The sequence below is a fragment of the Pezoporus wallicus genome, unplaced genomic scaffold, assembly GCF_028554395.1.
Source record: "Pezoporus wallicus isolate ANWC-B61680 ecotype Strahan unplaced genomic scaffold, APGP_CSIRO_Pwel_v1 contig_3812, whole genome shotgun sequence".
Taxonomy (NCBI): domain Eukaryota; kingdom Metazoa; phylum Chordata; class Aves; order Psittaciformes; family Psittacidae; genus Pezoporus; species Pezoporus wallicus.
The window spans coordinates 3996979-4016821 of record NW_026639618.1 but is presented as its reverse complement, the minus strand read 5'-3'; the positions used below and the strand labels follow the sequence as shown (position 1 = coordinate 4016821).

General features: G+C 35.8%; 1 protein-coding gene across 1 annotated transcript in view; it reads right to left on the bottom strand.

The window, feature by feature from the left end:
• Positions 1-19843, bottom strand: part of CSMD3 (CUB and Sushi multiple domains 3) — a 599019-nt gene that overhangs the window by 512317 nt on the left and 66859 nt on the right. Inside the window, exon 2 of the mRNA XM_057415252.1 lies at positions 320-542. Coding sequence (XP_057271235.1) covers positions 320-542 — 223 coding nt within the window. The remainder of the gene's footprint in view (positions 1-319; positions 543-19843) is intronic.

Below are 19843 nucleotides of genomic sequence, written 5' to 3'. Positions count from 1 at the left end.
ACAGGTCCATGTCTTTCCTGTACTGGTGGACCCAAAGCTGGTTGTAAGAGCAAAGAAGAGTAGGCAGATTCAGATCCCTCAGCCTGCTGGCCATGTTTCTTTCTATGCAGCCCAAGAAATTATTTGCTTTCTGGGCTGCAAGCACTTACTTTAACAAGAATTAAAGTGCATCACATAGATTTTATGACATTTATTATTAGTTAAGGAAAGTGCACCTTAAAGTCTAAATAAGAAAGAATTCATAATTCAGACAAGTTAAATATTTTCTCAGATATTTTAAGACATGAATATAATTTTTTTAATAATGTTTATTGTTTACCTTGTCCTAAAGTTTGCAGGGTGAGGATGCCCATCATATAGTGACAAATAATCATATTCTTCTTCTAGAGCAAAAGACTGAAAGACGATCTGTATTCTGTTTCTTTCTTCTGCTATTATAACCCACGTACAGTTGGCACCATTTGGATATCCATATGGGAAGCCAGGGCTTTCTATAGTGCCATTAAGTCCTTTTAGAGTTCCACCACAGGTATAAATAAATCCTAAAAAGCAACATGGAAACAGAAGTTAGGAACCCATTTTTATATCAATCTTCAATATAATACATACTTGGAATTCATTATTTCAAAAAAAAAATCAGAATACCTTTTTGCAAGTACTGCATTTAGAAAGGTAAAACCCATGTGTTAATACAAATCCTGGCCACTTAATGCAAAATAACCCCACCCACCTAACAAATGTGTTTTCCATACTGTTTATGTAAAGACATATGGTAGCATATTTGCAAATAAATATATGTAACAACATCTCTAACTATATTTGGTCATCTATGAAGCAAAGTGTATGTAACAATTCCCTTTCTTGTAAAAAAGACAGAGACACAGCCAGAGCAAAGTAAATGGTTTATTTTGGTTCAGGTCTGATGCAGATTAGATCTGTTAACCTTCTGCTGCTCCTTCCCAGATTTTGGTCCTGGAAGAGGCTGAAAAGCTATTTATTATGAACAAGATTTTTCCAATCAATATTTCTGTGTTATGAAAGCTCTGTACTTAAAGACTCAATGTGAAATAGCCATCTGTTGCATCATTAAATTATATAAATAATTGCATTGTGCATTTGTAATCAGAAAGCAGTAAGATATTCTATATCAAAATAAAATATTATGATGAAAACCTTATGTGTTTTGACTGACCCTAAGTAGGCGGTGTTGTGTAACTCCAGCTAAGTCCCACATTCGCTCAACCACTCTCCCCCCTTGGTGTGATGGGGGAGAGAATTGGAAAAGTTAAAAGTGAGAAAATTTATGGGTTGCAATAAAGAGTTTGATAGGTAGAGCAAAAGCTGTCCATATAAGCGAGGCAGAATACAGAATTCACTAGCTACTTTGGGCCATTTACAGGAAACCAGGGCTCCAACCTAATGTTTACTGAGGAAGACCCTGAATGTCCTGCCCTTCCTCCTTTCCTTCAGCTTTACCACTGAGTATGACATTGGAAGGCACGAAACATCCCTTTGGTCAGTTGGGACCAGATGTCCTAGCTGTGTCCCCTCCCAAATTATTGCCTGTCCCCAGCCTGTTTACTGGGAGGTGCACCATGAGAAACAGAAAAGGTCTTAACTCTGTTTAAGCACTGTACAGCAATATCTAAAACATCCTTGTGTTCTCAACACTCCTTCAATCAATTTTGAGGAACATTAACACTATCCCAGCCAAAATCAGTACATGGGTCAAAGCTGAAATGTAGATCTGCCAATAGAGCCTTTTTAACATGAATATCCCAAAATGTCAGAAAAGGCCCCTACATTCAAAAGCCAAATTTTCTTGGACTATAAGCAATTTTCTTTTTATAGAGAAAATCCATTTTCTGAGAAAAAGTAGACAACAAGAATAATTGTTAAAAGATCTCGTAAGTCACTATGTCCTAGCAGGGTAGGTCCTTTTCCATACTCTTGTTCTCAGTAAGTTAGAGAACCTTAGCAGTTGCTAACTGCTCTAGGTCTTAGGATGGTTTTTTTTTTTCAGCCAGCTTTGCAGTCTGTCTGTAGGCCTACCTCCCCTCTACAGATGTTATGCTCTCTTATCCATTAAATACTAGATCAGTTTTCTTGCTTTGTCTTTTGCAGTCTCCAAAGCTTTTCTTCCCCAAGCATGCTCAGAGCAAACTCCCCCCTGCTAGTGGGGAGATATCAGCTGAAAAAAATCACAAGCACTCAGCTGCTTAGCATGCTCTTTCAGAGAAATAGGATATACATTTCATAACAAAGTACAAACAAACCAGCCAGATGCCATCTCTTCAGTTATACACATGTGTATATATTTGGGCTCATTAAGTCATCTTCTTTATGGCATATTCACAAGCTTGTCTTCATATTGAGCATTTAAATGTGCAGAACCCTTTCTCAGAAGTACTAAGCAGAAATCTCATTAGATTTTACACTTTGTGTACACTTGCTACACTCTGAAGTGACTCTTCTTGACGACAGAAGAAGGATACAACCAATATTTTTGTCTTGGCTTTTGCATATTTATATGCAATGGTAAGAAAAGATGCTTCTTATGTAGTGTGATTACTCTTTTGCTACAAATATCAGTATATCATAGATATACAAGGAATGGAAGATCCTCTTAGAAAATAATTAGGGCTTTATTTACCTCATTGGACACGTATAGCAAATTTTATCTTCTACTGCAAGTTAGCTTAGAGAATTCATTTTCATATCAGTGCCTACAAACTTTCATTCATTATCAACCTTCATTGCTAGGAGTCTGTTTTATTTATGTCTTTCTGCATCTCCCTCATATACTCAAACTATTTTTAAATCTCCTTTATATGCTATTGTTTATTATTTAAGCTCAGATGTTTTATTTAGCACTTAAAAAAAAATCCCTTGGAATACAGTTTGGGAGCCAGTCACTTTACAAAATGAAACTGTTTACTCATCCTAAAATCTTCATCCTAGAAATCTAGCACCTGCCACCAAATGTAGCTACTGGAATAAGATTTTTGAAATAGGCAAGTGTGCATATAGTTCTCTCTTTTTTTTTCTAGAAATCTCTTCCTGAGGCTTCTTCACGTGAATCAGAGAAGAAAGAATACTAAAGAAGTGAGAGAGAGAGGAGAGAGAGAGAAACTTAATAGCATGCACTGTTAATTGCTATGCATCTCACCAGACCAGGTGTGGAAAGCAGTGTGAACTTTGGCTCATCATTATGATCTGCCTTACTTTTTCTGTATCTAAGTCAGGATAGCTATCAATTACGTAAGTGCTGTTCTGTTAATTCAATGCCAGCTTTAAAGAAAAAATCAAATAATAGCTCTTTTGTGACCACAGCAAAATTAGAATTTTTTCCAATAAAAAGAAGGGCAGAGCCGTGGCAATAAGAAAGTACTTTGTGAGATAACACATGACTTATTAAGGAATTTAATGCTCCATATTGGATGCAATACTTGTTCTTAGATTCCTATACATACATATGAAATATACTTCCATGATATATGAAAGTTCTATTTATTCCTTTTACTCCATATCCAAAGAGTACTGAAAGGTAATTATTCATATGCTGCGAGAGAAAGTAACTTGACTAATTCTCAGCAATGGCTAGGAGCATGTAACACACTGTGCATATACCAGAAGATACATTTTTACTTCCAAGTATGGAAAAAACAAACAGCTAAGTTTGCCTTTGATAGGTCTACTCTTTTAGTCTGTAAAATAAAAAAATCCTGCCAATGGAATCCTGCAACATGCACTTTAATCCCTGTGTTCATATGTTAATCTGTTCTGTAATGCTCTCCACCTTGGCAGACCAAATTGGTTATATTCAAAATAGCATGCATTAACTGACTGGTCTGATCAAATGATGAAAACATGACACTTATTTTCATAAGGCAAACTTCATGCTGAAATAACTGGTATCACAAACTGTGATCTTTTTAATCTAGATTTCAGAATTAGCATTCAAAATAGTATTTACATGCAAACTGTTTTTCATTAATGTGAAGGTTTGATTCAAAACATGAGATAAAGAATTTTGAAAAGCTTGAAGTGAGACTATAAAAATACTTGCTGAAGTCAGTGTGAAGATGAACAACATCTTCACTGGTTATATTCTCTTCATATTTCATATGATTCAAAATTTCCACTGTATTATATTCTACCAGATTTTAAAATTCAGCTATTTAATTCTCATCAATTTCACATGGATAAATATTGCATGAAATCAGAAAACACTGCCTCTCCTCCTGATCTCATTAATCCTTGTATTTACTGTGGGATTACAGTATCAATTCTTAGTTAAACTATTTATTAAACTTTCATTGCCTTCTATCAAAGCAAGTAATACTTATGCCATATCCATGTCCCTTGCCCTTGGATGTCCCATAACTGTACTCACTCAGTACACTACAACATTGTCTTTTGCTTTTTCTTTTCCTCCAGACCATTCAGTTATATTATTTCATATTTGCACATTCTTACTTTCCAAGTGCAATTTATCTTTTGTTTAATTTCCTTTATCTAATGTATTCTTTAATAGTAGTCATCACCATAATTATACTGTGTCTGCAATGATTAACATGTTTCTAAGTTGTTTGTGTATTTCCTTTTAAAGAGTTATTTAATACTTTCTGCCAATTACTTTGAGAGCAGACTGAGAAAATGGAAGATAAGATGTCCATATGCTGCTTTTTTGGTTCTGTATCTTATCATCTCTTTCCCTTGAACCCATCTTAAGGGATAGTCAATTGTATCTTAAAGTATTCCTTAGCCATGTGTCCTGGGATCAGCAGTAGCAGTCATTTTTCTCCTTCTTGGTAGCTGGTGCAGTTCAGTGTTTTGACTTCCAGCTCGGGAACAGAGCTGGTAACAATGATGTTTTGGTTTGGTCAAGGACTTTGTGAGCCTCATGCTCTGCCAGGGAGGAGGGGAAGCCAGGAGGAAGCAGAGACAGGACACCTGACCCAAACTGACCAAAGAGGTATTCCATACCACAGCACGTCATGCCCGGGATGCAACTGGGAGTTAGCCAGAAGGGCTGGTAGACTGCAGGGTTGGAGGAGGTATCGGTCAGAGCCTGGTCTGGCTGGGGGGGGCGAGTTATCGGTCAGCTGGTGCCGAGGTGTTGTATTCTCTTCCCTTGTTATTTCCTTTATCATTGTTATTATTGGTGGTAGCAGTAGTGATTTGTGTTATACCTTAGTTACTAAACTGTTCTTATCTCAACCTGTGGGAGTTACATTCATTTTGATTCTCTTCTGCATCCCTCCAAGAGTAGGGGGAGGAAAAGAAGGGGGGAAGTGAGTGAACGAGTTGCCTGACTGGGTTTAAACCACGACACCATGTCACCCATATTCATATCCATTTTTTTGTGCAGTCTACCTATTTGCACAATTGTTCTTTGACCCCCAGATGATGGTCCTTTTCCATTCAGAATCCATCAACTTTACTCACTTGTCTCTCCTGCTTTTTGAATGTTTCTGCAACATGTTTTTCTAGTTGTGATCTTTGATCACCTGACTGTCTGACAGCAAGGAGCAGTGAATTTTCATGATGACCATAAATCAGGAAGGATTTTTCTCCTAATGTTCCTCCATTGTGCTAAATTATCTTTCTGATGACTTGCATTATCATCACCTTAGGTTTTACGGTGTCTGTGTTGTATTTTTTACTCTTATCCACCTTGTTTCCTTATTCCCCTCATCTAGTCCTATTTGTGAAACCTCTTTCTTTGTATTTTCATATGACAATCTCACATGCTCTTAGCACTTCAGAGAACCTACTGGAGTACTACAGTGATTTCATAATGATGTGAACCCTTCCCCATTTTGTGAACCTTTTTCTCTCTCCTATCAATCCTTCCAGGTTTTGGAAAATCTATACACAGTCTTTTTACCAAAACTATCTCAGCTTCTCTATCATTTTAATTGTTCTGACATGCCTTACACCAAGGTCTTTGAGGCCATTTACAAAATGGGGAAGAGAAAGAGCTCATCAGATGAAATGACTGTATTTTATTGTGTTTGAAATTTACCTTTTAATCTCTTTGCCTCATGTCTTAGTTCTGTTCCATTTATGCTTTTCCATTTCCCATTAAGCCTCTTTTCTGCATAAAAGAAACCTCCATTCTCTAACATTAATTTCCAACAGAAAGTTTTATTGACTTTTTTCACATCAGTACAAACATGCAAGATAATTATTTCCTTTAATGCCCTAGATTTAGTCCTTCCTACTCTTCACCTTTTCCTCTGCCTCCCTCAAATGTCCAGCAGCTTGCATACGTCTTTCTTTTTCCAGTGTGCTTTCCTAATATGTGTGACTGGTAACTTTTAAACTAAGGGCACTCACTTGTCCTACCAGACAATTAATTCCTACCAGAAAATTATAACCCCATGATTGCTTCTGAGTCTCATTTTCTTCCTGCGCTAGTCATAGAAGGTGCACATACCAGCAGCAGTGCTGCACCACAGCACCCAGAATGGAAGTACACTAAACCTGTGTGATGGGGTAGGTAGGTATCCATACCACCTAGAAGCCATCAGAGCTGCTGCTATTTCAGAAATGTCTATTTTGTATTCATATAGACCTCTATGCAGTTTAACCCAATACTCTGTACTTCAAAGAATACTTCTCAATTCCACCTCAGCTCCAACAGCAGCTTTTACAATGAGCATTCTACCAGCTGAGCAAAGTCTACGTTTAATATTTCACCTGACCAGTAAAAAAAACCCCAACAGATTAAGTATATGATGTTCATATTTTTAAAGTTCCCAAAGCAATAATAACTTCTGTTGCAATTATATCTATCTTTGTGTGTTGTTTTCTTTCTATTTTCTATTTTTGCCAATTATTTTCTTTACATATAATGCATATTTCCTTGATTTTAGACTGTTTTCTCTAGTCTAGAGAAATTCCAGATATGCCTAATAAAGCCTTGTAAAACCTACAAAAATCTTGTGTTTGTGAAGTGCACAATGTAATCACACAATTGTAGTGCCTCTGTTAAAAACAACACTTAGGAGTTCCAAGCAATTTAGGATATCTTCACTAAATTGCCATTTCAGTTCAGCTTGTTCTTAAAGGCATTTGCTTTCACAAACAAGGTATTTGAATGTTTATTCTCTCCACAGCTTACTGGAAATTGTGCCAATATGTAGACATTATAAAGTGTTCAAAAGTAGTTTAAGACTCCTTTGTCTATGATTTGTATAATTTTAAGCTTATGAGAAAAGATAGTTACACATCTTTGCAAATAATTGGGTAAGATAGGCTGTCTTGCTCTTGCATAAACTGTAACAAGGTGCCAAAATGACTTTTCCAATCTGGGCTGGCTGGAAACCCCATGACAAGCTCAATGGAACATGTACAGAGTACCATCCAAAAAGAAGCTAACACTGTAAAGTAATTATCACTGCATATGAAAAACTTCATGGAAGTACTGGTTTTCCTCCAAAGAGTAATTTCTTATCTCTGTTTCAGTCACCTTTTCTGAAAGAGGTTCAGAAATATTTTAGTATTGTCTTCCACTTGTCTCAGCTCTGAAAACTGGAAGAGGGACAAAAGCTTATGCCCCCTCATGTCAACATTGAGCATGTTTCTTCTTTTAAGGAACATAAGGTCTAAAAAACTGCAGCACTGTTCATGTTCACAGTGCATCCACCCTGAGGAAGAGAAAGCTTAAAATGGCAAGGTTGCTAAGTAAAAAAATGGATCTCATTTAACAAAAGCATCCACAGTATTTTTTGTTACATATATTGAAATAAATACTTATTGCCATTGTGTGTATCTCTTGTTCTACAACAGAAAACGTTAGTCACTTCCTATAACTGAAAGCGAAAAGGCTTTAACATCAATAGTATCACAAGTCTTTAAGGAGCTTTAGAAAAGATGCAGCATAAACCTACTGTCCTGTAAGTCATTCAACAGAAGGAGATTATCACTTTCACACTTACCCTTAGGTACTTAATTATTTTAGTTTTTATATAAATCTTTGACAGGGAAGAGCCTTCTGCTTCTGTTTTAAAAACATTGCTACCACAACCACCTATGAAAGTCTGTTTTCAATAAAGTCAGCTGAAATATACTCAAGATTTTATCCCAGTATGTTATTAACTTTCCACCTAAGCATATTTCAATATTTCTCTCCTATTCCTCATGTAATATCTCAAATGCCGTGTAGACAAGGGATCATCTGTTCCAAAATAACTGCCTCCTTGCTCATGCAGCCAGAGAAGGGTAATCTCTCAGATGTGATAATTGAATTAGACATAAAAAAAGAGAAGACATTTAGGTTCTCATCACAGAATGAATTAAAAATACATGCTGAGATTGAAAGCTTGCCATATTCAATACCCCTCACACATGCTTGTGCTGCCGGACTTGTAGGAGAATCAGAGTTCTTATGTTTGTGGAGATTGTAGAGAGATACTAAAGGTGTTTCAGGATTTTAAAGATAGTTTGGATTTCAAATAATAGAAATTTTGGTCTCCATGGCATTTAGCCATCCTGCTTCTGTCTTCTTTGTTTAAGAATAAATATTTTGAGCTATGGATTCCTTATTTTATGAGAACTACCTACTCTTCCTTCAGTTCTTCCACTTGAAATGTTCAAAATAACCAGCATACAACCAGAAAATCTAGGAATTTTCCCAGCAGCCCTGAGGGAAAACCATATCAAAGGAATGGCTGAAAATGAATTCATGCAGATTTTGTGTTTGATTACTTGGGAAATTTACTCTGTGGAATATATATGAACAGATATTCCACTGTAAACATCAATTGTTGAAATATTTATTTTACATTTTCTTTTCACTGTTTCCTTTTCTGCAAAGATAACCACACACACACACACACACACACACACATATATATATAAAAAATTTAATTGGGATATTTCTAGTTAGCTTAGAACCATCACTTAACAAGTCAAAATGCAAGGAAGAGCACTCCTGAAGACTGTGAACTGCCAATAGCATTTTGAAGTATTTCTGCTGTTTCAGAAATAACAAGTCCTAATTTGCATAGACTTCCTAATTGATTTTAAAATAACATAGATTTTAAATCACAGCAAAATTCTCTTTTTTGTTAAAACGTGCTGGTAAATAGTCAGCCCTTTCCACATCAACCGCATGAAATACAGTAATAAGATACAACCACTGCAGTAGCTGGTTAAAACTTCTGAAATAGTCTATCATTAACATGAAAACATGCAATGTATTGCTTCTAAAGCTTCTTCACTACTACTGTCTCTATTTCTTAGTGTATTTTACATGTTGATAGAGAAAAAACTTTGCTGCAAAGTACAGGGGTTTGGCTCTCTAGGATATAAGTCTATAACAGGGCTTGAAAAAGTTGTATTTGGGAAAAAAAAAAAAGAGTAAATTGTGGTGTCCACAGCAGAATGATTCCACATTTTCCATGTTCCAGTTCCACTTCCACACTCTATATTCCACATGGAACAATACTATGAAATTGGTAAAATCTGAATTCTTAAATAACTGAAACAGTCACACAATGAGATGCTTAAAGGTTTTTGCTCTTGTCATTAGTGGAACAAAAGCAAATACCCTCTTAAAAAAAAACACCACCGACAAACCAAAAAACTCCACAAAAGTATCTTCTGAAGAAATTAATTTTTTAAATTAAAGTTCAAGCATACAGATACCTTAATTACAGTTTTCACACTAATCCTAATCTAACAGGAGAACGCTCAATATAATGCTGACTTGAATTGCTTAAATTTAAAGGAAACCTGTGTCATTATATAGATGATGCATTAAAATCTAGGAACTGGGATATGGATCTCTCTAATGAGTTTTTCACAGAGGTTTAATCTAGTGAAGTTAAAAATAAGAAAAACAACCCACAATTGCATATTACATCTGGTAGTTTGAAATCTCTCAGCATTTTCAGATAAGTAACATAGAAGAGATTATTGCAAAGCTAAGTAACTTGTTGAAATTAGTATATAGCTTTAAAGAAAGAAAAAAACAGTTTCTGTAATCTTTCTAAAACATCAGAGATTTAGTCAGACTCAAAAAGGGAGGGGAAAGATGGAAGGATACCCAGAATGTTCAAAAAGTTCCAGTAAGCATTCAGATAGGAAATAAACATTATCAAATAAATATGATGCTGGTTTGAAGTGACTTCAACAAGATTAGAGAAGACTTTGAAGACTCAGTGCTTGGAAAATCAGGACAAAATTAAGGCTCTGTTTTAAGTTTCTGCCAATAGAGATTGAACATAGGAATCACTGCACACTGCTGCAGACAGTCTTCCCATATTCTATTTCCTTCTTTCAAAAAATATCAGACAACCTTCTATGGCATCTTAGATTTCTTCAGATGTAAACAACCTACAAAGTCTTCTCATTCACTCACAAGGATTAACTTCAGAAGAAATACAATTTAAAAACAAGAAAACGCAGAAACAGACAAAAACCTTCTTGCTTTAGACCACAGGGAAATCCAGACCTTTGGATCTCTGCTATAAACTTGGAAAATTAAAAAAGAAAAATAATCTAATATTTTATGCTGAAATATTATGATTTTCAGTGAAACATTTATAAAAACCTGGTGTCAATAGCTACCCTGTGATGCCATTGCTATGGGGTTTGGACCATTGTACCATTGCACTCCATGCACTTTACACCCTAAACTACTTGACGGTAGCAAAATTAAAGGTGTGTTCAGAATTATAGGAAGCAGCAGTTGAAAAAAACAACTGAAGTCTTTGATCTACTCCAAACAGTGGCAAATTTTTTTGAGTTAAATAGGAGACACATTTAAATTAATTAGACATGATCTCAACCCCTGTAATGAATGTATTAGCAAATACCACCTCTGAAGGTGGGCAAGCAGAACAGAAGTTAAAAAGGGAAAATACAGTGAAAATCACTATAAAGAAAAAACTGTCATTCCATAAGCAGGCACATAGACACTCAGCTGTCACAATATGGCCCACTGGGGTGAGTTTTATGGTTTTCATTTTCTAGATCATATAACAGTGAAAAAATGCCCCCAATTCAAAAATCAAAGAGCCACAGACTGTAAAACCGTGAAGTGAATGCAGGGAGGTTTGGAGAAATTCTCATGAAGGATTAGACGTTACAGGACATTTTCTGACACAGTGCTTAAAAATGAAGGGAGAACAAATTAAACATCTTGGAAACAAATGATTGTCAGTGGTAGATTTTCAGAATTATATTTCTGCAGATTTTTCTGTTTGAAGTCCAATATTATGATTTAGGAATTTCATATCAAGCTATGGATTAAAAAAAAATAATTGCATAATTTTCTATTTTTTGAGCTTTTAACAGGTATTACCACAGTCTGTGTAAATCTGTTTGTGATTTTACTGACGCATTATTAAACTGAAGTTTCTGTACTGAGGTTTCCAGGGTTTTTCTAAAATAAAACACACCAAAACCTCCAGACATAAAGAACACTAGACCGAGGAGAAGGTTTAGTCAGTAAAAATCTTTTGAAGAACAATGTTTTATGTCCACTTCTTAAAATATTTATGTTATAATGGGATTTTCTTGAGAACTAACATAATTTCTTTTTAAACTTAAATGATTTCTGTCTTTGTTTACTCATAAACTTTCTAAAAAAGAAGTAATTTTTGATGGAAGCAGCCTTTTACTGTACAAAAAAAATCCTTTTCATTTATAGATCTACAGACTTAACAATTTTTTAAATGCTTTCATGTCTCTGACTGCAAAGGTAATTTTTCAGGTATTATCAGTTCTGCTCACTTTTTAATTTTGAATGAATTCCATTGTGTATTTCTGAATTTTCAGTAGGTCAAAGTATTAACATCTTTACCATATATTCCTTTCTAAGTGTCACAAATATTTTTTTAATCATAAATTTCAGTAGTCCATTGAGGCAATAGAGATTGAGGCAAGATCAAAAATAAGTTAAAAAGAAGAACAATTTTAGCCATTGAGTTATCACAATTTGTGTGATTTTTTTTAATGAAATCTCATTTATTGATATCAATAACTTTAATTAAGGGCAGAATCCCCTCTCTTGACCTGCTAGTCATGCTTCTTTTGATGCAGCCCAGGAAACAGCTGCCTTTTTTTTGTGCTCATTCCTATGGAACAAAGGAACTTGATATTATTTACATTTTTGCAGTACCTACTGTTTGGAATTTGGACAGATTTTATCTAATGTTCTAGGTATTAAGTATTCACAAATGCCTCTTACGTACTATAAATTATTACTATTCCCATGTAAACACCTTATGAGTGAGTAAATGTAGATCATAGACTCATAGAATCATAGAATAGATCGGGTTGGATGGGACCTTCAAAGGTCGTTTAGTCCAAACCCACCCTGCAATAAGCGGGGACATCTCCAACTAGATCAGGTTGCCCACAGTGACATACAGCCTGGACTTGAATGTCTCCAATGCATCTGCCACCTCTCTGGACAACCTGTTCCAGTATTTTACCACCCTCATTGTAAAGAATTTTTTCCTCATATCCTCTCATTTAGTTTAAAACCATTACCCCTTCTGTTGCAATAGGCCCTGCTAAAAATTCTCTTCCCATCTTTCTTACAGGCCCCTTTAAAAAATTGAAAGGACACAATAAGGTCTCTCCAGAATCTTCTCCAGGCTGAACAACCCCAACTCTCTCAGCCTTTCCTTGTAGGAGAGGTGCTCCATTCCTCTGATCATTTTTGTGGCCCTTCTCTGGACCCTCTCCAACATGTCCATGTCTTGCCTGTACTTAGGACTTGAGAGCTGAATGCAGTATCCAGGTGGGGTCTCACCAGAGCAGAGGGGCAGAATCACCTACCTTGACCTGCTGGGCATAGATGTCTGGTCTGAGTCTTCTTGTGTTTCATCTTATATGAGCACCAAAAAAAAAAATGGTGCTATTTCCTGAGACTTTATGACAATTTGTTATATAATAGCCTTGGACATTCAGTTCCTCCCTTCTAGCAATTACTACTCAGCAGGGCCCTGTGGTTTTTCTTATCAAGTAAACAAAACACGTGATTTTCCATTAAACTGTGCGACTTTACAGCTCTAATTGAAGTGCCCCTTTATTTTAGCTCATTTCACCTTTTGACAACTGTTACTGCAAGTGTCTCATCCATTCTGCAGTTCTGCTTTCAGCAACTAATATTTCTGAAATTAATCGATACCCTCCATTTCTGCAAAATTGCCAGTAATAGTGACACTGGCTTATCATGAATAATCATCCCCTTTGACATGACAAACAAGCTCTAACAGAAAAACTATTACTTTGAAACAAATTCTACTGCATTGAAACATTCTTAGTAGTAAATACTCTGGATAGAGCACTAAAACTTGCTCAATTCTGAGCAAGGAGAAGAAAGACCTTTTGTCTTTCTCAGGCTGAATCAGTCATATTCTCTTTATTAAATATTAGATAAAAGTAATGTCTTAACTAACAAAATTTTGAGGTGGAAAATGCTTTTCTGTAAGTGTTTAAAAATGGTGCACCTTGATTTTTATTTTTGCATTAAAAAAATAAACATTTTATCCTCTTGGCACCTGTATAAATGTTAAGGAACTTGCTTTTTTTCTTTTTTATATTTTCTGTTTTATTCCTAGAGACATGTTATTGTGTTGTTGATTACAGATTCCCTTCTTTGGAGTAACTGAAAATGTCTTCTTGTAATAGAGCAAAGACTAATACAGAGACAGGCTCTTTCATGGAAGGCATTATGAAAATGCTTTATTTCAATATATATGCATGTGTGTGAATGCATCAGGACAGATAGAATGGTAGATACTAAGGCAAGCAAAGCACATATGTGTAATACTTCTCTAGGAAACTAAAATGTTATTTCTAATACTCCACACTGATCACTGCGATAACAAAATGCTCAGTCTCATCCTGCAGAAGGTATAGTTGTTCATAAGAAGGAATACTTTTCTAGTAGTTTGGAAAGTCAGAGATTGTCTTTGCATTGTTGTAACAAGATTAAAATATTTACTTCTTGCAGAAAGGGGAGCTTTGGGAATCCAAAAGAGGACTGCAATACAAGTCCTTCCAGAGGAATCTGGAGACACTGCCTTCAAAAGTTGTGGATATTTTCTCACAGCCACATTGTAGTAGAAACATTAAGGACACACATGGCAACTTTGTTTGGTATCATGGGATTATATTTTAAGATCTGTGTTTAGTCCCTAGATTACAAGAGAAACATCATCAGTTGATCCCTTCTAGCTGTCAAACAGAATCATACTACAAATGCATAGTATATTGTTTCATTGTGCTCAGCCTGAGGCAAGAATATGGAATTTGGGTTGACTTTTGGTAAAAAAAATACCAGAAAAATGGGGCATGGTAAAAGACTGCGCCAGAGTCAAAATGTTTTGACTGTATCTAAAAGCCTGTCTCAGAGGAGTGACCACCTTGTGTGGCATGGTCTATTCAGTGACGGTTGGTGCAGTTGGAAGCAGAATTGACTGGAATGTTTGGATATAACTTTTCATTTTTGTTTTTACTATATAATAAGAACATTTAAAATCAAAAATCTTTGAATATACCCAAATGTTTTATTAAGCTTTCTTACTGCCAACATGAACTTCTGGTCTAACTAAAAGTGACATTCCATGTAATAGCTAGCTGTCCATAGTAATCACAAGGTGTACAAAACTCAATTTTAAGTCCTTGTTCTCTGTGTTTTCCCATTTTATGTGTTGCAGAGTACTGGACATAGCTTACTTGCAAGTCAGCTTCATGCTCATATCTTCTAGGGTATCTTAGGTCTCATTTAAGTACTCACTTAAGATTAAAGCTAAATTTGCAAACTTCTGTATTTTGTTTCTTTAAAAGCAGATTTGTTTTCCAGCCTTAATTGTATGTCCAGTGACTTCTCTGCCTGGGTATTTAGAATCTTCTAACTGCTGAATGCAGTCCAGGGGTTTAAGTCATCTTTATGTTCCAGTACTGACATTTATTTTCTTTCATCTGCTTAAAAATGAGACACAAAGGGCAGAATTTGATTAAATGTGGGTGTTTACAACATCCTAACAGCAAGGCTCCTGTTGTTATCAGTGAAGTGCTGGACAATAGATTCAGTGGTACCTAGTTATGTACATCAGACTGCAATCAAATAAACTAACCCCACATAGTCTCCATTGGCTGTAACACACATGTAAATACCTAGATCCACTCAGAAAACTGCTCTGCAGGTGCCTAATGTCAAGTGAAGAAATCCTGACAAAGGTACATCTGCACTTTAATTCTTTCCAATGATATATATTAATGCATTTTTTTCTTCACAAGCAAGACAACGACAGAGGTAAAGTCCGGCAAAAGTGGGCAGTTCCTTAGAGTAATCAGTATTCACTTGTTTCCTTAAAGCTGTTGCTGTTACTGGTGTAATGAGTGGTGGGGCACCCAGTGCAGAGCATTCATTTTGCACTATTTGTACCTGCAAGGTCCATGGTGCTTTCAGGTTCTCTGCCTTTCCTGAAGGAGATAAGGGCCAGGGACCCTACCAGTGCACATCTCGTCTCCTTTTCCTACTTGCACTTTACTACACAGAATTGCCACCATTGCTGCCATCTCTGTAGTATGCACACAAGCATGCAAGATGGCCAGCAGTGCAAGGGGAAATCTGACAGCATTTTCTATCAGTACTAACTTAAGCCAACACATCTTTCTGGTAACAGAAAGAGCATCAAGCCATTTTATTTCATTTCCCTCACCCTGTTACAGGTTCCTCCCAGATCCAAGAGGTGCAGAAGGTAAGTAGGCTGTTCAGCTGCTCTCTCCCTCTGTGGGAGAGGGCAATGCAGGTGTCCTGGGTTCAGCAGTAGCAGTCATGTTTCTCCTCCTTGGTAGCTGGTGCAGTGCAGTGTTTTGACTTTCAGCTCGGGAACAGAGCTGATAGAGATGTTTTGGTTTGGCCAAGGACTTTGTGAGCCTCATGCTCTGCCAGGGAGGAGGGGAAGCCAGGAGGAAGCAGAGACAGGACACCTGACCCAAACTGACCAAAGAGGTATTCCATACCACAGCACGTCATGCCCAGGATGTAACTGGGAGTTAGCCGGAAGGGCTGGGAGACTGCAGGGTTGGAGGAGGTATCGGTCGGAGCTTGGTCGGGCTTGGGGGCGAGTTATCGGTCAGCGGGTGGTGAGGTGTTGTATTCTCTTCCCTTGTTATTTCCTTTATCATTATTATCATTGGTGGTAGCAGTAGTGATCTGTGTTATACCTTAGTTACTAAACTGTTCTTATCTCAACCTGTGGGAGTTGCATTCTTTTGATTCTCCTCTCTGTCCCTCCGAGAGCAGGGGGAGGGCAAGAAAGGGGGGGAAGTGAGCGAACAAATTACCTGACTGGGTTTAAACCACGACAGCAGGGAAAATCCCAGGACAGACTTAAATCCTAAAATAAGGCCTTTATGTGCATAGTGTGGAGTTGATGGAGGGATAGCAATGAAGAGGGAGAGAACAGTGTGTAATAGCGATGCTGCTTAATCAGCTTTTCAAGAAAAACACAATGAAAATTGTATCAGCTCTGCAGATGGTGCAAATGGATGCTCTGCACTGGGTACCCCAGCTCTCATTACACCAGTGAGTAACAGCTTTAAGGAAACAACCGTAAGCATTTCAACAATGCTTGGACAGCAAGAATAGTACTCACTGAAAAACATCTTAACAGTAACCCTCTGTCTTCCTTCTTCCCACACAAAATATCTTCTTTTTGTTACAAAATTTCTGTATCTGTGCAAAATGCGATGCAATAATGAATTTTAATTAGTGCTTAGTGTGCCAATAGAAGTTTCTGCAGGAGTGAGGAGTGGTATTTTCTATTCTCTCTTATTTACTATCTCTGTAATTAGGACTATATGATTATGCTATCAGTGCAGTGAAAGGAAAATAGAATCCACACCCAGTATGAATAATTTCACCAGTCTGCATGGAAATTAGAGAATTTTCAAACAAAACATAATTACATTTTTCTGTTTTTCTTAATTACTTTGTTGTAATTTGAGAGGTGTGACTAAGTTATTAATGCAGTGTAATAAGCTGAAATAAATGCCCAGTGAACCTAACAACTTCTAAAAAACAGCACTTACTGCTTGGATGTAAAGGATGTGTTGACTTTGTTGAATTACTGTGGCAAACTGCATGTGATTTATGTTGCAGGGAGGGGAGATAACTGCTGCTCATTGCATTCAAAAATCCAGATTGCTAGGCAATAATTGTGTGCCACTAAGACAGTGTAATTGTTAATACTGGAAAGACTCTTTGAATATGTAATATGAAGTAGTGTATTAAGGCTAAACACTGTTATCATCATTGGGTTGATTAATAGAGTAGCTCTTAGAACTCACCAGAAATTTTAAAGATAGCAGATCTCCATTTAGAGAAGCTAAGTATCTGTATGCCTGGGTTCTGCGACTGCTTTTAAAGCTTAAAAGTTCATGAAAGCTCCCTGAAAGTTCAGCATATGTGCAATAAAAAATTCAGGGAGGACTTCTCAGTACTGCAAAACTAAAACAAATCATTGGGACCACTTCAAGAGGCTGCCTTCTCAAAGAATCATGCTAGAATACACTGCATTTGTACTTGTCTGAAAAATGCTTATAAGTACTTAAAGAGGAAACAAGAATTAATTTTTAATTATGATACTTTTTTTTTTTTTAGCATGACACTGGACTTCATGTATGAAACACCAGATGAAATCCATCCGTTAGCTGTACTTTGAAGTAAGAGATTAGATGCGCATGGATGTGTCCTAATATTCAGAAATGCTGAGAATAAGGCAGCCCCTGATGAGAATCAGACGTTTATTTACAATCAAGCTATTTTTAGATTTCATTTAGATAATGTGGGACACTTTCTAGATCTTATTTTCTTTCTTCACTTTAGAATTCTGTTTATACAACTTCCTGAAAAATGTTCACTTGCTCACAAACATCCCCCCTCCCGGCCCCATGATAGTCCAGCAGAAATTGTAAAACAGTGAAAAAAACTACAACCCTATCCATCTAATGAAATGTATTATTTAATAACATCAAGATATATTTCAACATTACATTAAGAATTGAAAAATTCTGATTTAAATTTCTTCCTTTCTTTGTACCCTACTCTCTTACTAAAACCTCATAAAAATCTGTGTTATTTTTTTCTTTAGAATGTTTTGACAAAGATCATTAATTGTGGGTAACATCTTCCTAGATGGTCCTATTCAACAAAACAATTAAGCATATTCTCAACATGAGATGTTCTGTTCTGCTTTGTGTGTAGATTTGATTAATATTTTGCTTATGTAAATCTGTAATCCTAAATGTTTTCAGGGTTAATGACCCCATGTGGAGTCATAAACCACAAGAATAATTGAAATAATCTCTTTAAAGGGTTGTTCATGCCTCTATGAAATTCTGAATTGATTTTTTTCTTTGTAAGAAAGAGTAAATCAAAACAACTTGTTTCTTGCAAGTCACAAGCAATTAAAGCTGCTGGTTTTATAAATATATAAGAGATAGATTTAATTTTAATTTATAATTCATAAACATTGAAGGCCCCAATATTATATTAAACCCATACTTTGGAAAACATATCAGCCAGCTTAACACATCTCCTTCTGAGCATTACCCACTGTACTTAAAATACATCTCAGTTTTTGAAGTAACAGAGCACCCAATCTGTGCCATCATTAAAATGCATTCTTTTCACAGGTATTTTTGCATAAATCAGTCTGTAACATATTATGTACCCATACAAGAAAAGCTTAAATAAAAATAGATAATTATTGAAAGTTTCTCTATAGTCTTACCTTTGAGGATTAATTTTACTTAGGACACCAAATACTAAAGTTCTCAGGTATGGGGAAAATTGCTATGCATGTATCATTGTATGATGGATGATATTTTAATATCTTGGTAGGCGTATCTGTTTGGTTTTGTTTTTTTCTTTTTTGCTACACTATTTTGTTTCATTAAATATTTGTTTCATTCAACTACTCCATTTTCGTCTTTTTTTTTCAGTATTTCTAGCTACTGCATGCTTTCTTTTCTTACTCAAGTCTTTATTGCAATAAATTTTATACTGCTTTTTTTCCGTTTTAGGTACAATTCTGCATTTTAAACTATTTGATTAAATACTATTTCTCTAATCTTTCTTCAGATTACTGTAAAAATTTTAAAAGTGCAAATTTTAGGAATAAGATAAAAGAAAATATTAATTTATTGTCCATGGTGATTGTCTTTTAAACATCATCAGAGGAAAAAATGTCTTTATCTGTTTTATAAACTTCATGTTATGGGAATTCATTGACTGCTTAGGTGGGCCATAGTAATGTTTCTGTGGCTTGCACTACCTCTTACAGGGGAAGATAACATTGAGATATTGTAGAGAAACATACTGGAATATTCCATGTGATTAAGTTACAAGATTTGCAAAATGCCTAAGGAATAATGCAGAAATGTTAGCTACAGTTACCGTTCTCATTGGTCCCTAGATGCCAAAAAAAATTAAGTCTAAACAACAGGTAAATATAATCATATCCCTGCGAGTTTTACACTTCAATGAGTGACCCAGAATCAGGAAGATTATTACAGCTAATGAGCTCAAGAAAGATGAAAGAACACTTCTAGATTTACACTGAGCTGTTATGGTGTTCACAAATGATGACATTCCTGGCCACTTTTCTCTATAATTTTCTCTAACATAATGTTTCTTGGGATTTATTATTGCAAAACATTTATATAAAAAGTTACAGGAAGGAATTCATATATCATAGCATTAATTCATGAGCATCAGACCTGATTACAGAATTATATTGCTATATTGACATTGAGCTAAACATACCACCTGATGATCTAAACTTTGGAAAAAAAGAGA